This window comes from Protopterus annectens, chromosome 14.part0, assembly GCF_019279795.1.
Source record: "Protopterus annectens isolate FY-2018-M chromosome 14.part0, PAN1.0, whole genome shotgun sequence".
Taxonomy (NCBI): Eukaryota; Metazoa; Chordata; order Ceratodontiformes; family Protopteridae; genus Protopterus; species Protopterus annectens.
This window is the reverse complement of record NC_056748.1, coordinates 183095020-183120227: the sequence shown is the minus strand read 5'-3', so window position 1 is coordinate 183120227 and position 25208 is coordinate 183095020. Positions and strand designations below refer to the sequence as shown.

At 41.4% G+C, this 25208-nt stretch overlaps 1 protein-coding gene across 3 annotated transcripts in view; it reads right to left on the bottom strand.

Annotated features, from left to right (window-relative positions):
* FAF1 (Fas associated factor 1) overlaps positions 1–25208 on the bottom strand; it is a 5915525-nt gene that overhangs the window by 2619636 nt on the left and 3270681 nt on the right. For all 3 annotated transcript variants that reach the window (XM_044055943.1, XM_044055942.1, XM_044055945.1), the window contains exon 13: positions 3016–3170. In XM_044055943.1, coding sequence (XP_043911878.1) covers positions 3016–3170 — 155 coding nt within the window. The remainder of the gene's footprint in view (positions 1–3015; positions 3171–25208) is intronic.

The following is a 25208-nucleotide window of genomic DNA, read 5'->3' as shown; positions in this document are numbered from 1 at the left end:
AAAAGAAGATGTCTGAGTCTTCATTGACTAAAGCAAAGAATATTGCTATCTGACAGAAGGCAAGGTATGACCATCACTTTGTCTAATTAGCTTTGCAAATCAGCTATTCTGGTTTATGTTCTAAAACATAAGAGTACTGGGGAAAGAATAATAACATCATATCCTTTACATTTACATTATCAGTCCTTTTCCTAAGCACGTTGTCTGTTATAGAAATTCTAGGTTCCATAAGAGCAGTTAGATAATTATTTTTTTATCCAATAAGCAATTACAATCTCCACCTAAAATTAGACTGCCTTTCATTTTGGATAGTATCATTTCAAAAAGTTCTTTGACTACTTTTACCCCAACTCCTGGGAACTAACACATGTTTACTACTGTGAAAATCTTTATTATATTCTAAGAAAACTAAAACCAACATCCTCTTAGCACCAGAATTTATGCTCTAATACAAATATAAATATATAAACTTAAATATATAACCCACACCTAACCCTCAACGTCTCATAGTCATCTTTCTCCTAAACATTTATTCCAACATCCACCTATGCCCCTTTTCTTTTCTTTTTACAAACTCACCTCAGACTACCTCCTACATACTCCTTATCCCCCACTACCTCTTATCTTAAAACTCCCTCTTGCCCCCCATTTATTCTACTTTCCTACTGACTTATTCCTTAACTCATCTCTTAAATGTTCAACATCTTACCCTTACTTTCTCCTCTAACCCTTCACCTCATTACCATTAACACCTTCATTATAAACCACCTTACCTTCTCCAAATTACTATCAAATGTACATTACATTACTTATTCTTGAATTTGTTTATAATCTACTAGTGAATATATTTTCTACATATGTCTTTCATTTACATTTTGCGAAACAGACCACAAAATCTTACTTTAAGTGCAATTTTAGCACCTCCATGTTAACTTATGTATAAATTATTTAACAATTTTTGCAATCTTACATATGTTTCCTTTATATTTATGTACTATTTTATTTTGTTAAATGTTATTATTAAATTGCTGGAGCTTTTCTCCCTGGGCCTCTGCTGAAATTGGGTTTTTGACCCAGCTGGAATTTCCCAGTAATCAAATGTCAATAAATAAATAGATAAAGAGATAGATGGATAACATCTGGCATGGCTTGACAACTGAATTATTCCATAAAATAGTGTTTTCTCTTTTATCTTTTCTTTAAAGGATATAGCTGCCTGCACAATATTGTTTTTATTATTCAAAAATAAATACACTTTTCTAATAAATGTGTTTCTTGAAGTAAAGAAAATGAAAAAAAGACAAAAGAGGAATGCTGGAGCTACTTAAATAGAGGGTTTTATAGTAGGGATACCAACATGAGCTTGATACATGTGTAAAATTAAGTTACTCTGGAGCTTACAACTGAAGATGCATTTTGCTTGTTTTCTTGTAAGTTTTTTTGAGTAGAGTTTGAAGTTTAGTGTAAGAGTTGACTGCTTTCAGGCTACTGGGTAAATATTCACATAGCTCTGAAACAGCTCCTTTGTTACACTTTTGTCATCGCTGTTTTAACATACTATCTTTCCCCATTACCTTTCTCATCAAACTCTTGTTTTCAATTACATTTTCATAAGATGCCCCCTTAACAGTACCAAACAAAGTAACACCTAAAAGAAAAAAAAATGAATGCCCACCTGCCTGTTACATCCATTTCCTGCCACCATTCGGAATGGAAATTAGCCAGTCATTAATTTGATTTAAATCCTAGAGCATTTTTTTTTTTACAATAAAATAAATATGAGACGTAAAACACTGAAGGTATCCAAAATATTTCAAGACGAAGAACCTCCACCCCCTTGAATTAAAGCTAAACAGAATACCCAACTAACAGGGCATCATGTCATTATTATTTAGAGAAAGTTTATTATAATTACTTTAAAATGAAACTGATAATGACATATGGCAACTGATAACTTTGATACCTAGATATGCAACAATTTTTGACAGTAGTACTTGCACAACTTCTTTTAAACATCTAGTAAATTGTACTGTATGCATCCCACAGGCAAAAGAACACCGCTGAAGGTGTAACTGCAATTCTCTAGCAGAATGGACTCACATATTTGCTGAATGCAACATCCTAGGAACTTTTAAAGCAGAAGTGCAAAACCTTTTATGACCAACTCTTGTTGAGGGCAATTAAGCTTGGCAAAACTTTGCAGCTATTTTCAGTTAATGGACAGATGAATCAGGAAAGATTCTGACATATAGTTATAAACTCTACTGCATATAAAACTTTACAACTAGAAGGTTGAAGTAAATTAATCCACCAGCTGTATGTGAATTGGATTTGCAAATGAATGCGCTTTGGAAGTTAAAAATGACAACTACTGATAGCTGGGTGAGGAACAACTTATGCCTGAAGTGGTCTTCATGGCTGAAATAGACTACAGATCATAGTTAATAAATGTGTGTGTGATATCTTAAACAGGAAGACTAGCAGCAGACACATAACTCTGAGATGACCCCACAACTCACACCTCTTTTTTTTATCAAGATGACAAACCAATGATATGAGCAAGAAACAATAACAAAACTACAACTTTCCGGTCCATTATACAGAGAACAGCAACGAAGTTTCACATGACAGAATACTTGTAATGGCAGGCCACCGTATTTTTCAGTTATGAAAAGCAGCTCCCATGACAACTACTAAAGCCTGCCTAAGTGATAAACCATTATCTTCCAGGTTCACGGTCTTCTACAGTGTGGCTAAACAGAAGCCGTGACAATGTGATAGTCTTACATCATTAGTCGACATTGGGAAAAATAATCAATATCAATGTAGTGCTAATGGCCCAGTCACTGGGAAATGTATCCTTCCACCTGGTTAGCACATTAAACTGCACAAAATTCTTATGTGAAGTTAGAAGAGTGGGGTACGTAACAGCATAAAGGCATTAAACACATTACTACATTATTATACTGCATATATAACTCACCACTCAACTAAACTTGCCGAAGACTCAATTACCTTGCTCTGTTAGCCTCTTTTGTCATATCCCAAGCCCAGGTTATGAAATTCTGACTGAGGTAAGAAATGATTGATTCTGCACAAAGCATCTGAGAGCAGAAAACGTTGGTAAGTACACTGTCATCATGATGGAGGTAAATAGCAAGAAGTTTCCTCTAAAAAAGAAAAATAAATAAATAAAATTAGAAATGTGGATCACAGGACAAATAATTACCATATAAAAGCTCATTTTCATGTTAACAGGAATTATAGGCAACTTCTATTAACAGCTTGATATTCCTGAGGTATTTTGCCAGTAAAATACCAACTACAATTTGAAACTAACTGCCCACTTACTGCATTTAAAGATTATTCCAGATAAGATGAAGTCTGTTCTACTGTAAAGCTGTCTTACAATTCAGTGCAACAAAACAAAGCTATAAGCTTCTAATGACCTTCACTATGTAACCCTGTGTTTGATTCTTTCAGTCTCCTTTCTGCCTGCTGGGTGACTGATCAAGTCACTTCACTGGGCAACATTCCAAACTCAGCAAAAAGTGGGTCTAGTGGGTGAAGTAGGTCTACCTGGTTAAAAATGAGTTAAACATTATTTTAACTAAGAAAAGATATTAACGAACTGGCAGGAAATCACACTCCGCTACGGGAAACACAATGATTATCATACTCGCATAACAAAGTGCGTGTGTGTATATCTGTGTGTCTGTGTGTCTGTCTGTCTATATATATATATATATATATATATATATATATATATATATATATATACACATACACACACACACAAACACACACACAAAGTACTCACTTATCCATTCTGCAAGTACAGAAAGCACTGCTCCATCTTGTCTTTTGTCACAAAATATGATAAATGTTACCTTTCATGACCTTATCCAGATATTACCTAAAAATCATCATGACCTTATCCAAATATCACTTAGAAATCATCAATATGACCAGCTTCATAATCTAGAGGGATAAAACTCCTCAACAGTTACTCAGATAACCTGGCATCAGGTTAGCAACCCAGGTTCTGGAGTAGTGGGTTTAGGAGGATAGGAGGAGCAGCAGTTGACACTGGCTGCCCATCTTTGCATGGAAGGAGGCGGCTGCAAGTCTGACACCCACAGGAACGTATGCGTCCTAGTAGACAGAGTCTGCTCAGGATGAGCCCTTCACATATGCCTGACATCCTGGCACAGGATGACTGCTCCCCAAGCAGTGTGTATACTGAAGCTAGTAAGTGATACAAGAGGAAGAGTGAGGAGTGTACGTCTATGTCAAGTCATAAAGAAAATACTAAACATTACACCACTAACAATTAATTTTCCAATAGTTATGCATTAAACTGCTTTATGTGGAGTTAAAAATGCTCTGTGAAGAAATCTCCACATATACATTTTCCAATAAAGAGAAGTAGATTTTCCCACAGTTAAGAATTAAGCATTTATCTTCATTAGAAAAGGCCTTCTCATTAATATTGAGTGACTCCAAAATAATTAATCTGTGGAACCAAACTCTTCTCTTATTATTTTCTAAAGTATTGATATATATGATTTATTCTTATTTGAGTTACTATTGACTCTGAAAAAAACTCAAGTATCTTTGGAATATGTTTTGTTTGAAAATCCACGGAGATTTTGTTTTTATCACTAACATTTTTTACAAGACTGTATAGTCAACCAATTAATATTTTCTAAACAATGTCTTGCAAGAAGATCATCTGTATTATGTGATTTATTTCTTATTAAGAATTGATGCCAAAAGATTAAATTTGTCTCTAATGAGAGATTGGTTTCATATGATATTGGATTGTAAAATAGTAACTATTTTTGGGGTTGAATTTAGAAATTTTGTCCAGCTTTGTGGACATTTAATTGCATAATTTCTAACTCCTTGATCTTATTTAATGCTCCAGTTCTGGATTTCATTCCTAGGGTGCAGGTGCCTCTCCTTTGGTCCATTTTAACTACAGCAAGAAAAATAGTCACAAAGAACTGGAAATGTAAAACTGTAATGTTTGTAAAAAAGAATTGCCAACTGCCAAAAAGAGAACATCGAATATTACTCACCAGTTTAGATTTTGGTAAAAATTAAGTGGCTTACTTGGTAAATTTTAATGACTTAGTTTTCTGTGTTTGATTTTGTTGTGGACATCTGTAAATAGTTATGTTTTTTGTTATATTTATCTTTAAATAATTTTGTACAATCTTAGTTTCAAAATTAATAAAACGTTGTTTAAAAAAGTAAAGACTGAACAAAACAGCTAAAATCAAAAAAATAAATATTTTTTAAAGAGACTGATTTTATTTGATATCAGTGAGGATTACAGTACAGATACATGCTGAACAGTGAAGACAAATGACAACACCCACAAGAAAGGGAAGGGAGGCTACAGGTTCCTCATGGTGCTGTTATTATCTAACTCAATTCCTGTAAGTGTGTCACATATACACAGCAGTCTTGCAGCATCCAGAAATACTGAATTAGCAAAGAAAGCCCAATTCATGGAGTGACATAACGCTTGACTACAGTATGAACTGACATTCAAGTGGTCGTGGCAAAATGCCTCCAATGGAGACATTTTTAAAGCAAGCCTTAGTCACTGCCATATCCTTAGTAAAGTAGCCTTAACTGCAACATTTTTCAATGAAGAGTCTTTCTCCTGACGCAAAACAATAGTGAAATGAATAATCCATAGGAAAGAACTTGTTTAGTTAACCACCTGCCCATCTCTTCCCATAGCAAGAGGGACAAAAAGCTATTCCATCTTCCTGAACTCAAGCATTCCCTTTAACTAAAACCTGCGTTGATGGTAAGCATCCACAATTTGAAAGGCTCCAGCAGTTTCTTCTCCCAATAAAGAAAACTGGAAGATGACTGAAATGGCAAAACGGCATTTCAGATACTATATTTGGAAAGACATGTAGCCTGGTCCTAAGGAGCATTCAATCCTTGTAAAAGACTTTATATGATTCCCTCACATGAAGGCCAGAAGCTTTAACATTCTTTCAGAAGACATGCTGCCAACCAAGAAAAGTGTCTTCAAATAGTCCAACTTCAGAGCTAAAAAAAAAAAAGTAAAAAGCATAGCCAGGTCTGTTGGACATGAAGTTCAAGATGCATGGACAGCAAGAATTAATTGAAACTGGGTATAGATGCAGAACTTCTTGAAATAAAAACTGCCTGGTCAGTATGAAACGGGTCATATACCTGCCCTCTATAGGATATGATGGGTAGAAATTGCTAAAAATTCACCTTGCCCACAAAATAACTAAGGCCCAAGTCAAACAAGTGTCCAAGACAAGCCACAAGTATCTGCAAACAAACTGACAGGAACCACATAGGGTACCTCCCCATTTAAAAGGGACGTCAACTCCACTTTGCAGGTTATATCTGTCAAGTAAAAAGCTTCCATGTAGCTTCAATCACTTCTGACATCCCTGCTAGAATGGTAAAGTGAAATCAAGGGATCTAAAGCCAAGTCGGGCCCTAATGGGGTGATAAAAGCCCTTTATAGGTTCATAGGTGTGTACTAGGCTAATAGCCCTGGAGTCTTTACAAGCCTAGCCCAAAGAAATTGCCCAGGCACCATACCACCCAGATGTTAGTTCACAGTGCCCCTATCCAATACGGCAACTGGAATGATCCCTGGCAAGTGGAATGATCCCTGGAGTGAACTTTCTGTTACCCATCAACTCGTCAAGATTTCTCTTGAAGAGGGCCAGTGAGTTGCTCTACTTGACATGAATGGGAAGCTTATTCCAGAGTATGGGCGGTCTTTGGGAGATGAACTTGTCCCTCCAGCATGATCTGTTAATTGTGGTAATGAGATTGTGATCTCTAGAGATTATGGCACATGAGGATTAGGATTTCTTTAGGTGTAGCATTTCAAGTAGGGCTGAGTCAGACATGGCTTTGGAAGTCAAGCAGAGATCACCTGTAAGTAGATGATAAGAGACTGAGAACAGCTGAAGTTTCTTGAGTCTGTCCATGTAGGACATAGGTTTAAGGCTTAGGATCCTTTATTGCGAGGTACTTTTGTGGCCTCTCCAGCTGTTGTAGGTGTCCAAACAGGGCGTTACATTCGATGATTGGTCTAATGAGGGATGAGTAGAGAGGGATGATGACCTCTTTCTTCCTGGATGAGAAACCTTTGGTTATAAGATGTGCCATGTAGAAGGACTTTCTGTAGTGGTCAAAGGTGAGGTGGCTGTCGACCTGGGTGCCCAGATCTCTTAGGGCTCCTTCAGTGTTTAGTGGGCTCCCATCAAAGTGGTAAATTGTAGGAACTGAGTATTTTCCAAAGGGGATGATAACTCATTTGTTGGCATTAAGCTTCAGGTCATGGTTCCAACACCACTCACTGGTCTCAGAGAGGCCCTTTTGCAGGATGTCTGCATCACTTCGGGAGTTGATAATGACTACTAGCTTACAGTCATCAGCGAACTTGGTCAGCCAAAGTCCTTCTGTGTTGGCCTGGACTTCTGAGAAGTAGATGCCAAACAGGAGGGGGCCCAAGACTGAGCCCTGTGGGACTCCACTTGTCACTGGTCGATAGTCTGACTTGGCATCCACAACTTTCACTCTGTGGGTCCTGTCTGTGAGCCAATTTGCAACCCACCTAGTGATGGAAGGATTGATGCCTAGTTTGATGAGTTTATCAATGATAACTGAGTGAGGAATGGTATCAAAGGCCTTCCCAGGTCGAGGTAGGCTGCCTTGTGACTGCCTTGAAGAAGTCAACCAGGAGGCTTTGCCTATCACTGGAACTGAAAGACCTTCTTATCTCACTCCAAATCTGAGATCCAAGATACAGATCCGTATTGGCCAACAGAAGGTAATGATGATTAATTTTAATCTCTCTTCCTTAAGTTTTCTCACCAGGAGTGGAATGAGAGAAACAGCAAGAATCAGTATAAGAATGCATTTAGAGTGAACACTGTATGGACTGCTGCACAGAGAATTAGAAAGGGGAGAAACATGCTTTCTTCTTCAAAAGATGACTGGAAGAGGACCGGAGGGAGTCTAGGTTAAGTTCACCACCCCAGGAATGTCAGCCACTGACAAGATGTTATGCCCCAAACAACAGAAAAGCCTCTCAATCGTTTTTCTCTCCAGAGCCTTGAAGGCTAGGAAAACTGCACGGAGATCATCTGGCTTTTTGTGGGGCTTCCTCTCTGTCAGTGACCACTTCACTTTATCCCAAAGTAAACTCCCTACTCAGCCAGTAAAGCACCCATCATCAGAATTTCTTGCAGATTCAGATGCAGGAAGGGAGATCCATCTGAAAGTTGGTAGGGAGTGTCTACCACTCCCTGGCCCGGAAGCAGAGTCTTACACCAGTAGAAGACTGACAGTTCACCATCCAGTGCATCATCTGTAATATCAGGTATGCAAACAGCACCAAGAAGAACACGGCTGCCATTAAACAAAGGTGATGGTGGATTCCAAGCTTGTACTCTCAGATGTATTCTCATGCAGGCTACCAAGTTCACAGTTGTCGGCAATCTCTGCAAGCAGGAAAAACACAGCAATAGAAAATATCCAGCTTGCAACTAATGAGATAATCCTTTCAGAAGAGATTGAGGTTGTACTTATCCCACTACAGCCACAAAGACGTCTACTTCAGTACTCCAATAAAAGCAGCCCTTAATAGGGTCATATGGAGTCAGCAGCCAGTGGTACACATATGTAACAATATGAAAATCATTTATATAACCATAGCAATAAAAGCTGTTTAGCTCTTCTTTCTACAAATCTTCCATCACCACTGTTACCATCAACACTCAGGGCACAAGGTAAAGAACAAATATCAACATTGTGATGTGAAAGAGGTGCCCATTCAAAGTGACCCTACCACCTGGGAAAACCCTCAAAACTGGCATGCCACAAGATGTGCATCATTTCCAAACTCAACATCCAGGTCACCTGTATGAAGCAGGGAAATGACCTTGCTGTCCCTATCAAGCATATGAAGACCAGATTTGCTTAGTGAAGTTGCTGAAATCCAGGATGGGAAAGAAGCATTTTATCCTTTTTGAAAATGGAGCAGAATCATTAACCCCAACCCAAATGAGGAAAGTACAGTTATGTACACTTACCATAAATGTAGATATTTGAGTGTATTCACTGTTGCAGTCATCACACTTGGATTATCTGCCTGCAGGTAGCCCTCAGTCGGCCCGAATACCAGAAACGTAGTATTTCTGCATCAGATGTTGTCACTCCAGGACTGACGTCAGGTCGTCAGGGGTATAAAAACAGGCAGATTACACCATTACATCAGTTTTTTCTTGCTCAAAATGTCAGAAACCCCCCAAATAGGGAGCTAGTTTATGGTGGGGAACACATCACCAGTAAAAAGTAAATACCAATACCAATACCCCAGAAGGGATTAGTAATAGCCATAAATAGGAAAGAGAGAGAGAGAGAGAAAGAAAACCAGGGGGCTGGAGGGAGGGAAACCAGGACTCCAACAGTGAATACACTCGAACATCTACCACATTTACGCTAAGTGTACACAACTGTACTATGTTTTTCGTGTTTCACTGTTGCAGTCATCACATTTGGCTGGATTCCCAAAGCTGAAGAAGGGTGGAGGCAGTCAAGAAGAGTTAGGGCTGGCTAGTATGCCTTGCAGGACTGCTGTAGCAAATCCTGCCCTGGATTTGGAAAAGATAGGCAGGTGGTAATGCTTGGTGAAGGTGTGTACAGAACTCCAGGTAGCAGCCTCCAAGATATCCTTGGTAGGGACTCCCCTGAGAAATGCTGTAGAGGTTGATGTTGCCCTAGTGGAATGTGTTCTGACCCCCTGAGGGGTTGGTTTCCCATGGTGCTTGTAGCAGAAATGGTTGCAGTGTGCTATCCATTTGGAAATGGTTTGTTTGAAATGGTCTTGCCCTCTGGCCCTGTTGCAAAGCTGACTAATAACTGGTCAGATTTTCTGAAGGGCTTAGTCCTATCAAGGTAGAATCTAAGTTGTCTGTGCACATCCAAGGAGTGCATGACCCTTTCCCCTTTATTTTGAGGATTAGGAAAGAAGGTTGGCAAATGAATGGACTGATTGAGAGCCACACTGGACACCACTTTGGGCATAAAGGAAGGGTTAGGCCAGAGGGAAACCTTGTCAGCATGGAAAATAATGAAGGGTTCTACAGCCATGAGTGCTTGTAACTCAGACACTCTTCTAGCTGAAGTGATGGCTAGAAGCAAGGCTGTTTTCCAAGAGAGGAATTTTAACTCTGCTGATGCAGCAGGTTCAAAGGGGGGGGGGGAGCAGGAGCCTTTCCAGTACAAAGTTAAGGTCCCAAGCAGGGGTGGGTGCTTTCCTTGGTGGCCTTAAGTTGTTTGCCCCTCTCAGGAACTGTTTGATAAGAGCGTGCAAGAAGAGAGGTGGGCTCAGTGTTGTAATGAGCAGAAATGGCTGAGGCATGTATCTTAATGGAGGAGAAGAACAAACCTTTGTGGAGTAGATCTGCTAAGTAATCCAGGATAAGAGGCAGAGAGGGCAGTGTTGTGTCCTCTCCTTTAGACTGAATCCATGAGCAGAACCTTTTCCACTTATCAGCATAGGATTTTCTTGTACTGGGTCTTCTGGCTTCAAGATTGACGTCCAGTACCTGTTTGCTTAAGGTTGCTGGGGGACAATTCAAGGAATAAGCCAGGCTGCACGATTTAGGATTTGCAGTTTTGGATGCAGAATCTGTCCCTCCTGCTGAGAGAGGAGAGTTGGATTCTGGAGTAGGTGCCAGCGTGGCACCAATGTCAGGCTGCGCAGGAGAGGGTACCAGTGCTGGCGTGGCCAGTCCAGGGCCATCAGAATTGTCCTTGGTCTGTCCTGCTTTATCCTGAATAATACTCTTGAAAGGAGGGGCAGAGGGGGAAAGGCATAGTGAGAGATTTAGCAATTGAAAAGATAGGGCATCCACTTTCCAGGCCCTGCTGTGAGGATTCCTGGTGCAGAATTTGTTGAGCTGGTGGTTGTAGGGGGAGGCAAAGAGATCCACCTCTGGAGTCCCCCATTTCTGAATCAGAAGGTTGAAGATGCTGTGCTTCAATTGCCACTCGTGTGGGTCTAGGAGATTTTTGTTTAAGTCTGCCAGTAAGTTTTGTTTGCCTGCCAGGAATTGAGCTTGCAGATGGACTTGAATGTCCAAGGCCATGTTCCACAGGGCCATGGCTAGCCTGCAGAGTGGGTAGGAATGGGATCCCCCCTGCCTGTTGATGTACCACATAACTGTGGTGCTGTCTGTTTTTATTAGCAGTTGTCCTGGAAAGATTAGGGATCTGAAAGCTGTCAGGGCATTCTGTACAGTTAGCATCTCTTTTTGATTGATCTGCAAATTAATTTGACTTGGGCTCCAGTGGCCCTGAATACATTTTCCGCCCATATGTGCCCCCCCAGGCATAGTCTGATGCATCTGTGGTTAGGGTCTGCATGGCTTGGGGTTGAGTAAATGGCAGTCCCTTGTTGTGGTTGCATGCTTCTGCCCACCAGAGGAACTCTGTCCTTAGACCGGGTATGATAGGAATGACTGTTTCCAGGTCCTGAGAATGTTGGCAGCAAAGACTTTTTAAGTACCATTGGAGTTTTCTCATATGCAGTCTTGCAAAAGGAATCAGCAGTATACATGAGGCCATGAACCCTAGGGCTTGCAGTACTTTTCTTGCAGATAGCTGGGTTCTGGTGGCCACTTGTTTGAAGCAGTCTGTCAGATAGACTCATTTTTCTGAGGTGAGGAATGCCATCTGGGAAGCTGCGTCCATGCTTGCTCCCAGGAATACAATCTTTTGACTGGGTACCAGCTTTGATTTATTTTCGTTGATGGTGTACCCCAAGGAGGTGAGAAGGTTTTTCACAAATGTCAGGTGCTGCAGCAGCAATTCTTGACTGTCCGTCTGAATCAGGCAATCATCCAAGTACGGGTAAATTTGGATATTTCTCTGCCCGCAGTAGGCAAAGGCTGCAGCCAGGCATTTTGTGAATACTCTGGATGCAGTAGATAAGCCAAAGGGAAGTGCAGAGAACTGATAATGTATAGACCCTGCCCTGAAACGTAGATACTTCCTGCATGATTCCCTTATAGGGATATGCAGATAGGCTTCCTTTAAGTCTAGGGTGACTAACCAGGCATCCTTGGCTAGCATAGGAAGAAGTTGTTGCAAGGTAAGCATTTTGAATTTTGGTATCACCAGGAAGGTGTTGAGAATGGAAAGATCCAGGATTGGGTGCCAATAGCCCACTTTCCTGATTACCAGGAAGAGTCTGGAGTAGAATCCTTGACCCCTCTGTTCTACTGGAACCGGCTGAATAGCTCTGATATTGAGTATGGAAAGTAACTGGTTTTGAGCCTCTGCCCACTGGTTTGGAGGAAGGTCTGGAAAGACGCTTGGGTTGGCAGTGAATGGAAGTAAAATTTGTACCCCTGAGATACAATGCTGAGAACCCACCGGTCCTGAGAGATGCATATCCAGTTTTTTGCATGAAGGGCAAGTTTTCCTTCTAGGGGCAGAAGCAATTGAGCAGGGCTAAGGAGTGGAGTAAAGAAGTCATTGTGAGCTTTTTCCATAAGGAGGTGGCTTACCACTCCCTGCTTTAAGGGTGGGGGCCCTCCATTGCTTAGATCGCTGCATACCCTGAGACAGTAGTCTGGGTGGTCTGTTTCCCCTGGGTCTGGTTTCAGAAGGCCTGGAGGGGGATGGAAAGGACTAGTGTTTGGAAGGGCATTGCCTACTGGATCTAGGGGGTTGCATTTGTAAGAATTCTTTAACAGTCTGCATAGACTTTGCCTTTTCTTCCATCTTTTTAAGAACCTCTTCTGCTCTGGTGCCAAACAAACAGTCCTTATTCAAAGGAGCGTCTAGTAACTTTGATTTGACATGGTCTAGCAAGGTCTGCTCCTTCAGCCAAGCATGTCTTCTCAGTACATAGCCAGTGACAGCTGCCCGGCAAGATGCTTCTAGGGCGTCAAAGCCACATGGCAAAGTATGCTTGCTGACTTGGCTTGCAGACTGCATAAGCTCCTGCGATTCTTTATTTTCTGCACAGTCTGAAAATGTTGCCACTTTTTGTTTAATAAATTCCATAATATGTTGCTGGTACTTCAGCATGTGAAACTGACAATTCAATGTCCTAATAGCAAGAGTTGCAGAGGTATATACCTTCTTACCCCATCTGTCCAAAGTTCTGGAATCCTTGTCCGATAGGGTGGGATTCTTGGCTATAGTAGCCTTGATACCTTTAGGCCCCTGGGAAATTATCTCTGGGTCAGCAGTATGATTCTTGAAAAGAAATTTGTGAGTGTCAGGTACACTGTAGGACCTGTCTGGTTTCCTAGGGGCAGGAGGTAAAGTGTCAGGTGTAAGACTGGATAAAATACTGTACTGAGAAGACAGTCCTTGGAGGAGTGGTTCCAGCCCAGAAGTTAGTAGTTTACTGGCCATTTTGGGCTAATTTCTATCTCTTTCATTTTTCTACTAAAAAAAACGCGTTTGCAGAGTTTGGCACACAGGGCAGTGCCGGTTAGCTACGGTTAAATTATTCCCGGCTCCACTAAGTCTCCTCTTCAGTTTTTCCCTTGAAACTAGTCTAACTCTCAACCTAAGCACTCAAAAAGCATCTTACAGCCCAGCACTTGCTCAGACCTAATCTTCTTCTTCTTTCAGCTTTTCCCGGTTAGGGGTCGCCACAGCGGATAACCTTGTCCGCTCATGATTGGCAGTGGAGTTTTACAGTCTCGAGTTGCCAGCCCAGCGCCCAACCTTCCACAGAAGGCACACACATGCGCACACACACACACACCTAGGGCCAATTTAGAGTGTCCAATCCACCTACAGCACTGTAGCCACTAATTCCAAGTTTCATTTAACTGCTGGAAGCCATGAACGTCAGCCATGTATTCTCTAGAAAATGTTGCAGCGTACACCAATTTTATAGTTAATTTCTTCCTTTTTGGGACTTTTACTTTTGAGGTCAAAATCCATCTGCTATTATTTTGGAGTTAAAAATGGTAGTTTCCCCTGTTAACAGTCTTTAGGATACAAATAAAATTACAGCCTGTGAATTTCTATATGCTATACCAGGAGTCTACAAATCTCATCTCTTTCTGACAAATAAGTAAGGGTAGGTTGCACCTGTAATTACCCAGGAAGCTTTTTAAGGTTAAAATTCTAAAAAAAAGATAGGCCCGAGTTCTTCTGTTCTCTCAAGTATCCAAAAGAATGTGAATTAGTAACCTGACCCATTTTGGTGTGGTGGGGCAAGCACTAATATACCCTGACACTGACTGCCCAGCAGGGCAAGGCTCTCTATGCACCCCTCACCAACCAAGCGACTAAGCAGCTCACCCTACTATTCAGGCATGACCAAAGGGCAACATCAGGTGCACTCTCCAGTCCAGCTGGTGAATCTGGGTATCCTGAGGCAATGTTACAACTGCCTCATGTACACAAACAACCCTCTCCTCCTACCACAAAACACTAACATAGGCGAGAGATGCAATTATACAGCCAAGCTGGAAGCTAAGCTGTCTCCACCCAAGACTGGAACAGACAGTGAAGAGGAGAAGGTTAACACTTGCACCACACCTCCAGCCGCACACAGACCTACTAAAACAGCACTGGCAAAAAACACATAAATACACAAAATCATACTCGGAGGCTCTAAATAAAAACCTGCAAAAGCATCAGAGACCTCCAAAGCAGACACCCAAACAACCTTCACTTCCCGTCACAAACCAGACAACACATAAAACACAAAATCAGTGTGCCGCACAATCACAGCCCTTAAGGCGAAATAACATACCTAACACACTAGTAATAGGTGACTCTACAGTCAGGCACAGTAACGTCCCACTCACTAGGCTGGACAAGCAGAAGGTTACTGTTAGCTGCCTGTCAGGAGCCAGAATCCGCCACATAACACAAGCACTCAGGTCACTCCAGAACAAGTACAAATATGACTCTGTCATTGTTCATGTTGGTGTGAATGACCTGAGACGTACCTCCCTGAACTACATGAAGAGAGACATGGAAGAGCTCTCTGATCATGCAGCCCAGGCTGGTATGACCCTGACCCTGAGTAGCATTCTACCCTCACCAAGAATGATACCTCCGTATAAAGAAAAAATGATCAATTTCAACAATTGGCTAAGCTTCTGGTGTCATTCAAAGGGGATCCAGTGTCTGTCAGCCTGGGACGACATGCTCGACAAGCCATGTTGCTTCACAAGATACGGCTTGCACCTGTCACCCTTAGGCTTTCGAATACTGGCCAAGGCTCTTGCTGCCCCCATAGTGCCTTTTTTAGGCAGGGCTCAAAAGTCAAACCCACCTCCGTAAATAACACAATTAACAAAAAACTGAGGGTTATGCTACTCAATGCCAGGAGTTTGAATCACAAAATGCACGAGCTCAAAGCACTCCTCAGTATGGAGAATGTCGACATCTGTGCAGTAACTGAAACCTGGTTCAAGGCTCCAGAGAGCACCCCAGCACTACCGGGCTACAACTCATATTACATGTTTCGGCCACAGAACACGGACCGAAACACAAAAAGAGGGGGTGTATCCATACTCATCAAGGATACCTAAACCTCCAGGTTAGTGGCACAGCATGATACCTCTGAGATCATCCATGTGCAACTAACATCGGACAAATCTGCAATGCAAATTGTGGCCTGCTACAGATCACCCTCCATGACCCAGGACCACCACTCCACCTTTCTGGAGTCAATGGAAAACATGAAGGTCCTACCGAACACCCTGATATTGGGCGATTTCAATTACCTTACCATTCACTGGGAAAACTACTCGAGTAAAAATTCCCAGGCCAAGCGCCTCCTGGAATTCATCAACTCAAATGCCCTGGATCAGCTGGTAAACTCCCCTACCAGAGGTGAAAACATATTGGACCAGGTCATCACCAACCTGGGTGACAGGTATTCCACACTGGAGGTCAACCCGTCACTGGTTAGATCAGACAATAAACGAATCACTCTGGATGTCCACACCCCACCACCACCCCTAACTAAGGAAACCACAGTAAAAAACTTTTCTAAAGCAAACTTCACCTTACGTAAGACAGAGGTGGTAAGTTTCACAGCCCCCACGCTAAAGGATAACGCTTCCCAAGATGCAGAAACCTTTACAAATGCACTCTATGAGCACCTACAAGGATGCATGGATCGTGCCATCCCTAGCAAAACCAAGACTCACTCCTCTAAGAGAAGGAAACCAGTTTGGTGGACCCCTGCAATAAACAGGCTATAAAACAGAAGGAGGAAACTAGTTCAGAAATAAAGCAAATCCCAAGAAGGAAAGACATCCCTGATCAGTATCAGTAAGAAACTAAGGTCCCTCATAAAATCATCCACGGCTAACTTCGAAAGAAAAATAGCCAAGGATTCAAAAGATAACCACTAAGCCTTCTTTGACTATGTTAAGAATCTAAGTGGCAACTCGCAGATATGCACTGAACTAGTGCAAAATAGCACAAAATATACTGAACCTACTGATATTGCCAACATCCTGGCAGATAGATTCAGTGCAAACTTCACCCCCCTCTCACCTCCAAAAGGGCCCAAAACAATACTGGAAAAGTGTAGTGTCCCAAAACTCACAGAAGCACAGGTGAAAACAGCCCTTTCAAAAGCCAGATGGTGTCCCAAACTGCGTCTTGCACAAACTACAGAACAAATTAACCCCCCACCTAAACATGCTGTTCAACCTCAGCCTCTCCACAGGCTACGTGCCCATAGAATGGTGCACAGCAACGGTTATTCCTCTCCACAAAGGAGGGGCCACAATTGACCCTGGTAACTATCGCCCCATAAGCCTGACTAGCCTGGTCTGTAAGGAGCGCATCATCATGGAACTCATTAACAAAGACATTGGGAACCTCCAAACACTTGAACCGACCCAGTTCGGCTTTGTTAAGGGCAGATCATGCCTACTAAACCTGGTTGACTTCTTCGAGACAGTCACCAAGGCCACAGACGAGGGAAAGGTGGTTCTCACAGCCTACCTTGACCTTGCCAAGGCTTTCGACACCATTCCCCACTCGGGTATTACAGAAAAACTCACCAGCCTGAACATAAACCCCTATGTCATGAGATGGGTTGCCAAATGGCTTGCAGAAAGAACTCACACGGTAAGAATAGCGGGCTCCAGGTCCAACTCTAAACCAGTCACAAGTGGTGTCCCGCAAGGCTCGGACCTGGGACCCCTACTGTTCGGCATATACTTCTCAAAGTACAAGCAAACACAGGAGGACTATGGCTAACCAAGTTCGCCGATGACTGCAAATTGGGGGCCATAATTGACTCTCTGGCTGACACGGACATCCTCCAAAAGGGCCTTACTGAGACGGACACCCGGTGTCAAAGTCATGGCCTCAAGCTAAATGCCAAAAAATGCATAGTCATCCCATTTGGGAAAAACAAAACACCCACGGATTACCACATAGGTGGCAGCCCCCTTAATACAGAAGAGGTAATAAGAGATCTGGGGACCCAGGTAGATAGTAATCTCTCCTTTGACAATCATATTGCCAAAGTAGTTAGGAAATCTTTCTATGTGGCCCATCTAATTACTAAAGGGTTCGCATCTAGAAATAAAGAGGTTATAGTGCCCCTCTACTCGTCACTCATTAGATCCATCATAGAGTACAGTGCCCCATTTGGGATGTACCTCACAAGACACTTCCAACAGCTGGAAAGACCACAAAAGTACCTCACCAAGAGGATTACTGGCCTCAAACATATGTTCTATGCAGCCCGACTGAAAAAACTCCAGCTGTACTCAGTGGCATGTCACTTACTCAGAGGTGATCGCTGCCTGACTTACAAAGCCATGTCCAACTCAGAATTGATGGACATGCTCCACCTAAAGAAATCCAACTCATTGCGAGCCACCCGCTCTAGTGAGCTAAACCTCCCCACAACAATAAATAGAACATGCTGGAGGGATAGATTCCTGTCACACAGACTCCCCATGCTTTGGAACAAAATTCCAAATTACATCAGGCAGAGCCCCTCACTAACACTCTTCAAGAGAAACCTTGACGAGTGGATGGGTAACAGAAAATACACCCCTGGGATCACTTCATTGGCTCAGCTTGACAGAGGATCAGTTAATTAATCAATGGGGCAGTGAAAGCCGACACACTCTGGCTAGGCTTATAAATGCCCTCGGGCAGATAGCCTAGTACCTACCTATGAACCTAGAAAAACATCATCCACAACAGCCAGGAAAGGGGGTATTGCTAAGGGCCTGTGTTGAGTCAACTCTAGAAATTCTCTGAGTCTCTTTTTGGACTGAGGATAGTCTTGGCATTCCCAGTGGAAATGCTCTTGTAAGATATGCAAGGTTTCACCAAAAGAAAAATCTCTGGAGGGGAGGCAGAGGGAAAGGATTCCTTTGCATCTGAATCCTCATAAGCAGATAAGGGCATGTCTTCATAATCAGAAATTTCAGAGTCATCGGACTCCTGGTTTGTACAAGCTGAAGGGGACTGGACTCTTTGTCTCTTGGCAGGGGAAGGCTGACTTCCCCTAATCAGCATAATAAGGACTTCAGTCATTCTAAGCATTTGTTTTTGTGGCATGGGAGCAGGTGCATGCGCTTTGGTCATCGGTTTTCTAGGTGTAGTGCGTACTCTGGGCCTAAGAACCTCGGTAGTTTTGGTTAAAAAAGAAGTCGTCAGTTTAAGTCGAACATCGGTTCAGTGAATAACTGCCTCAAAAGCCGGTGCCTGCTCAGCGGCTCCGGACCCATCTAAGGTAGAGACATCCGCAAGTTCCATAGTCGAAGAAGAGTCTCACGGCATACCGGACTCCGAATGGGTCTCAGTAGAGGCCTGTGAATCCTAGGAAGTGGGCATCAGGGGCTGCGAAAGCGCCTGAGTACCGGCGGACTGGCGACTAGCTTAACGGAAGCGTCGTCGGCAGTTTTGGACCTATGCGGTCTGTCTTTATCTTTACGTTTTTTTGGAATATCAGTAGTTGGATGGCCTACAGAAGCCATTTCAGAATACAAAGATCGAGAGCGAAAGAATTTAGTGACAAAGAGAGCCCAACAACGAATGGTTCGGGTGTTAAATAAGGCACAAAACCGACAGCGAAGGACGTCGTGGTCAGGGCCTAAACAGGTGACGCAGTAAGAATGAAAATCTCTGTGAGGTATTTGCTTTCCACAGGCAAGACAATTGTTAACTTTTTCTGACATCGGTTAGAGCAATTAAAAAGGATCCCCAACAGGGTACTTGGCTTTAGAAGACTTCAGGATTATTAAATTTGTAAACGAAAATTCAGGTAAAGGCCGACCGGCACTTGCGAACTGCCTCTGCTTCGGGCTCCTCGGCAAGAAAGACTGATGTAATGGTGTCAGCTGCCTGTTTTTATACCCCTGACGACCTAACGTTAGTCCTGGAGCGACAGCATCCGACGCAGAAATACTAAGTCTCTAGTATTCGGGCCAACTGAGGGCTACCTGCAGACAGATAACCCAAGTTTGATAACTGCAACAGTGAAACATGAAGAACATCAGCTTATACAGCTCTTTGAAGAGTACAGTCTGAGAATGTACTAAGAGCTATGCAGAGAAAGCTTTCAATTACACTGCCTTTGTCTGACAGCAGAAGGAGACAGTAAACCTGTTTATTCTGTCATTTTAAGTGCATTTAACAGTTTACTTTGCTTCCATCCCTACATTCCCCTTTTTTCTCACATGTCCCAAGCCCTCCTGAATGCCTCTGTGCATTCCCTTTCCACCACACATTCTGGCAGTTCAATGCATGGGTCTAAAACCCCCCTGTGAAAAAGTACTTTTGGAAGTCCAAACAATAATTAGCCCCTAGAATTAGCACCTTGTGCCTTCCACCAACTGTGTCTCTGTTCAGGATGATCCCTTCATATGACAGGACGAGGAGACTTATAGCTCCTATAGCATCTGAACATACTGCTTTCTCTTCATCCTAAGGATATTTCTAATGTCTTTCCACTGTACTTCTGCCAGTAGCCTGAATTCCCTTTTCTCATAGGGAGGCAGGAAGGAAGGAAAGACAGAACATTAAATACTCTTAAAAGAGCAGATTAGATAGGTTTACTTCCCCATTCTACCATAAGGGCAATGTAATTTAATGTGGCAACTTCCGCAAGTCAAGTTTGAGATGACCATAATAAGCAATCAACAAACAGCACAATAAATAAATAAATAATGATAGTGCAAGGGCTAGATTTACAAGCTAGTGCATTATATCTCAGTAAAAGGTGCATAAGATGTTGAGAAGAATGGAACAGATGGTGAGCTCAATAATCAAGCATTACCCCTAGTGAGAATAACTGGGATCATACCATAGATAATCTGTGGGGATCCAGGCATGGATAAAGCCGGATGCTGCCTCTGTCCATCAGTAATACAAGGAGCAATCCTCAGTAAAGTTTCTGTTTCCCATCCATAAATCCAAGTTGTGCTTGAATATGGACAGGGATGAGCTGAGCTTTATTTTATGTGGATAGAGAGTCTATTTCACAGCAGTGGTATCCTCTGTGAGATGCACATGTCCATCTGAACCATTTATTTATTTATTTTACATTTGTTGACCGGGATAGTCCGACTGGATACGTGTCCATTTTCAGTGGAGGCCCGGGGAGAAAAGCTCCAAGGGAAAACATACAGTAAAATAAACAATTCTGCTGATGTTGCAGAAAAAGTTTAGATTCCTGGAACAAATACTTCTGATACCATGTGACTTGCTGATGTGCAATAAGTCCATCAGTAATGTGTTGGAGGATACCTTGTATGCCAGACACAGGTCATCTCTTAGCAATCTGTAGGATACCAAGTATAGTGACAGGGCTTTGAGGTGGTCCATGTAGGACATACTGTTTAGGCCTTGTAGCAAGGTACCTCTGTCAGTGCCCAAGTTGTGTGCGTCTCAACAGGTACATGGCAAAGGGGGCACTATATTCAATGACTGGCCTAATCAGGCTGAGTAGTATGGGAACAATGACATCTCTAGATCTAGTTGCAATCTTTATTCATAAGTTGCACAACACAGAAGCACTCTATTATGACAGTGGACATATGCTGGTCAAAACCTTCCCCATGTACATAGCTAACTATTACTTCCCCAAGTCAAAGTACCTCTCTCTGTTTTACTTAATCCAGATAATCAATTGTTCTCTCTATGCTAGGTCCTTTGCTGCTCATCCTTTCACAAAAAAAAAAAAAAAAAAAAAATGAGTATTATTCTTCACTGTAGCTTTTTCATTTTGTATTAAGAGTTATGTTTTTAACTATAGCTTATCTATTGTAAATTTCTTTTTTATTTGAATGTAAATCTTATGTATCTTGAATTGTCTGTACTTAGGAGCTTTTCTTTTTTACTTGAATGTGGAGCTTTTATCCTCGAGTCTCCACTGAAAATGGGCCTCTGGCCCAGCTGGACTAACCCGGTTAACAAATGTCAAATAAATAAATAATATTTAGCTTTTCTATTATGCACAAGAGGATGTCAAAAGCCTTGGCATGGTTGAGGAACATGGTGTGTACAGTTGTACCTTCATCCATTGCTTTGGTGACCTTTTCAAAAAAGTCTACCAGGCTGAGTAAACATGACTTGCCCATAGTGAATCCAAACTGAGATGGGTCCAGTTTTTGGAGCTTCCCTATGTTCCTTATTGATTAGTTCCATAATACATTTTTCTATGGATTTGCATATAAGGCTGGCCAAATTTATGGATTTGTGGAAGAGTGACTGTAGCTGTTCTCCAAATGCAGTGTAATATAAAGCTTGGTATAAAACCTATACATGGAATCATGGTGCTCCTTCTGGCCTTTAAAGTTTAGTCCTGTGACTGAGGTAGGAAATAAAAATGATGTTGCCAAGGCAACAAAAAAAAAATGGCATTAGTGTGTCCTACAGTGCATCTGCCTCAAACACTTATTACTTAGTGTGTGTGTTTTTGAGGTCTCCAAGACAAATATAACAATGAAAAAGAATGGGTGAGGAAATTAATTTTAGTTAAAGTTTAGTGGTGGGATATGGTCAATGCTTTTGAAAAAAAATCATGTGGTAAGCATGTAGTCATAAATGTCCCAAAACATTTAGCAGCCTATGTTCTCAACACTGACAAATTTATCCCGAGCTCCTGAAATAAAATGAGCACTAGGTCAGTGTTAGATCTACAGCCTATAATAAAAGTTTCAAGATTACCAGACAGGAATGCCACTTCTGGATGCCAGCAGGAACTATTCATACAGCATACCAATACTCAAGCAATGTTTCCAGTGGGAGCCAACCACTACACGTGGCACCTTATCATCACAAAGCAGCAATTATGGTTTTAGAATCTAAGCCAGCACAGCAGGCAGTACCAAACTCGACAGCAGTAATATAATAAGGGACAGAGCCAAGACTGATATCACGATTAGCATCAAGCCTGGAATCATATCAGAGTTTTAGATTATTAACTTCATCTCTCCGAGTCCATAACTGAGAAATGAGCTACCGTTGTTATGAAGATCAATAAAGGGAAGGGGGTCAATGATATCCATCTCAGACATTGGGCTATAGAAATTATCAGTACTGATCATTCTTCTTAAATAAAAAGAGTACCAGTGCAGGAGACTGAAAATGTTAAAAGAAAGCAGCCTTAATCATTCAAGTTTCCTCCAATGATGTCATAGTAATTCACACGGTATCACCAATGTCTAGCAAAGTTGTACAGGGTAATGTTTTACTGTTATCAACAATTCCTCAGAGAGGTTCTCATGGTAGTTTTTATACTATGACAAATACAATGATTATACAATTCTCAGGAAGCTGTTCATCAAGATGTTTATGTACTTCTACAGAAAAGGATCTGAGAAGCTTTCCCTTGATATTACAAGCATGGCATTTGTCTGCCTCAGAAGCAAGAGTTAATGACCACAACACAATTGTGAAGTTTGAGGACAAACAGGCACGTCATACTCATCCATGTCATGGTTCAAACCCAAACAGAAGTGTCAGTTTAACATAGTTACAGGAATCTGTCTATTTCCAACCTCACCAGCATGAGGGTTGAGGAAAAAAATAAAAAACAGAAAAACTAGTACTCTTAAAACTTCATTGATTAGCTCAGTCGCAATCATTTTCAAAAATCATGAAACCCAGTGTAGTGTTCCAAAATAACAAGCCTTTATTCATTACAGACAAGCAATCCTCAATAACAAAAAAATCAGATTTTTTTTTCTGATTTTTTTTTTGTTACTGACAACTGCTTGTCGGTGACAAATAGTCTTGTTGCTTTGGAACACTACTTTTGGAAATTATTGTGACTGAGCTCATGAACGAAGTTTTAAGTACTAGTTTTTTTTTTTTTTCACTTTTAGCAAAATCAGACACTATTAAAAACAGAGGGGAAAATAAGTTTTAGTGAAGAAAAAGTTTCTAAAGACTATAAAAAACATTACAGTTTTGTCCACCTTACAAGGACAAGAAAAAGTATTACAAACAAGTACAAAATAAAGCTGCAGCTGCTTCTTATACAGCAGCTTCTGTGAAGGAAACAGGCAGTGATAGCTACTGGGCAAGAAATGTACCCATTGATATACCTACTACAGGGAAAACCAATTCCAGACACAGTTTGTCCTCATTGCTTCAAGGGCTCCAAGGATATTTAACCGATTCATATGTTTAAAATAATGTATGGTTTAATTCCTATTATGACTTTGGTGTTACTAAAAGCCTGTCAATAACCCTGAACTTCTGGAGTGAACAGTTTGACTTTCAAAGCTGCATCTCATAGAAAGCATGAAATACATTTTACAAAAAAATACATATACTGACTGCGGCTTCTCAGCACCTGCCTCCAAGCGTTGGGGTGGGACACTATAAAGGTGAAAGGAGTTCTAGAAAATGCAATCTGGTGTAACAGGGCAGCAGATCTGATTTATTTACTCTGAGAAACCACACAGGTCTTAGAACGACACAGTAAAGATACATCAGTGGCATGGTAATTCTGGATGCCACAGGAGGAAACACAGCAACTTAACAGAATGTTGCTTCTCTGTAACCACTTACTGTGAAATGGCCAAAAGGAAAATGGCAGACTGTAAAGGGGAATTTATGAAGGTCTGCCTTTCTAACACAAACCTGTATCACATTCAAAACATAAGTCAATGTGGGTTAATGGTGTACCTCCCTCATCAAAAACAACCAAGAATCAACGTAGATGGCAACATTTCATACGGCATGCAAGTTCTTATGTTCTTAACTCAGATGGAACAATAGCATCTATTAACAGATAATTAGCACAATAAGACTGGTGCATCTTCAGTGTCAAACAGAATTTTACACCAGGTCTCCATAACACATTTTCCATTTTTCAAGCCAACAAAAGTCATTGAGAACAAAATAACAAAGTACAGCTTGTATGCTAGTATCTGTTTAATTTTAACTTGAATGGCGTTCTCAAGAACAAAACCCCACCATACATGTCAACTTGGAAAATCTATTCATAGGTAAACATCAAACAGAAATGAGTGAAGTGAAACTTGAATTCTGTGCCACATAGCATACAATTTTAGATCTAACGATAAAAACACCTCTGGTCTGCATTGTTTAATTTAATTGGGGGGGGGGGGGCACTGGCAAAGATGAAGCACAGTCTGCTTTTACAGCTCATCCATTCTGCATTTCAAAGCTTGGATCTTTGCTGCTATATCCAGGTTACATTGCTAGAATCTCTATTGTATATAACTTGTAATAGAGGGAGGGTAAAGATGTATTTACTCAGTGATTAAGGTCTTAGAATAAGCCTCTAGCTCTTAGAGAGAAAGCTCAGCACTCATTCATTTGGGCCAATTCACAAAGCCTAGAAAGATTAAATACCCATGCTGAGAAGACAAGTGAATGCAAGCGGCGAAAAAGAAATAAAAATTCTTTAAAATCTCTTGGATGACTTCATTATTTTTCCACAAGGAAACTTTAAGAAAGTGTTTAGTTAGAGGGGGGAAAAAAACACTGACCTCGATCTAAACTCTTAATCTGCCCTTTGTGGAAGCAATGCTTTGTGGTAAGGGGAAACCTCTGCCCTCTCTGCCTTTTATATGATGCAGGCAGAAAAAAGAGCTCTCAAAATACTGTTTTTGTGAAGAATGTGAACAATATGAAACTGACAAATGATGAGTTACAATATGTTCAAAACA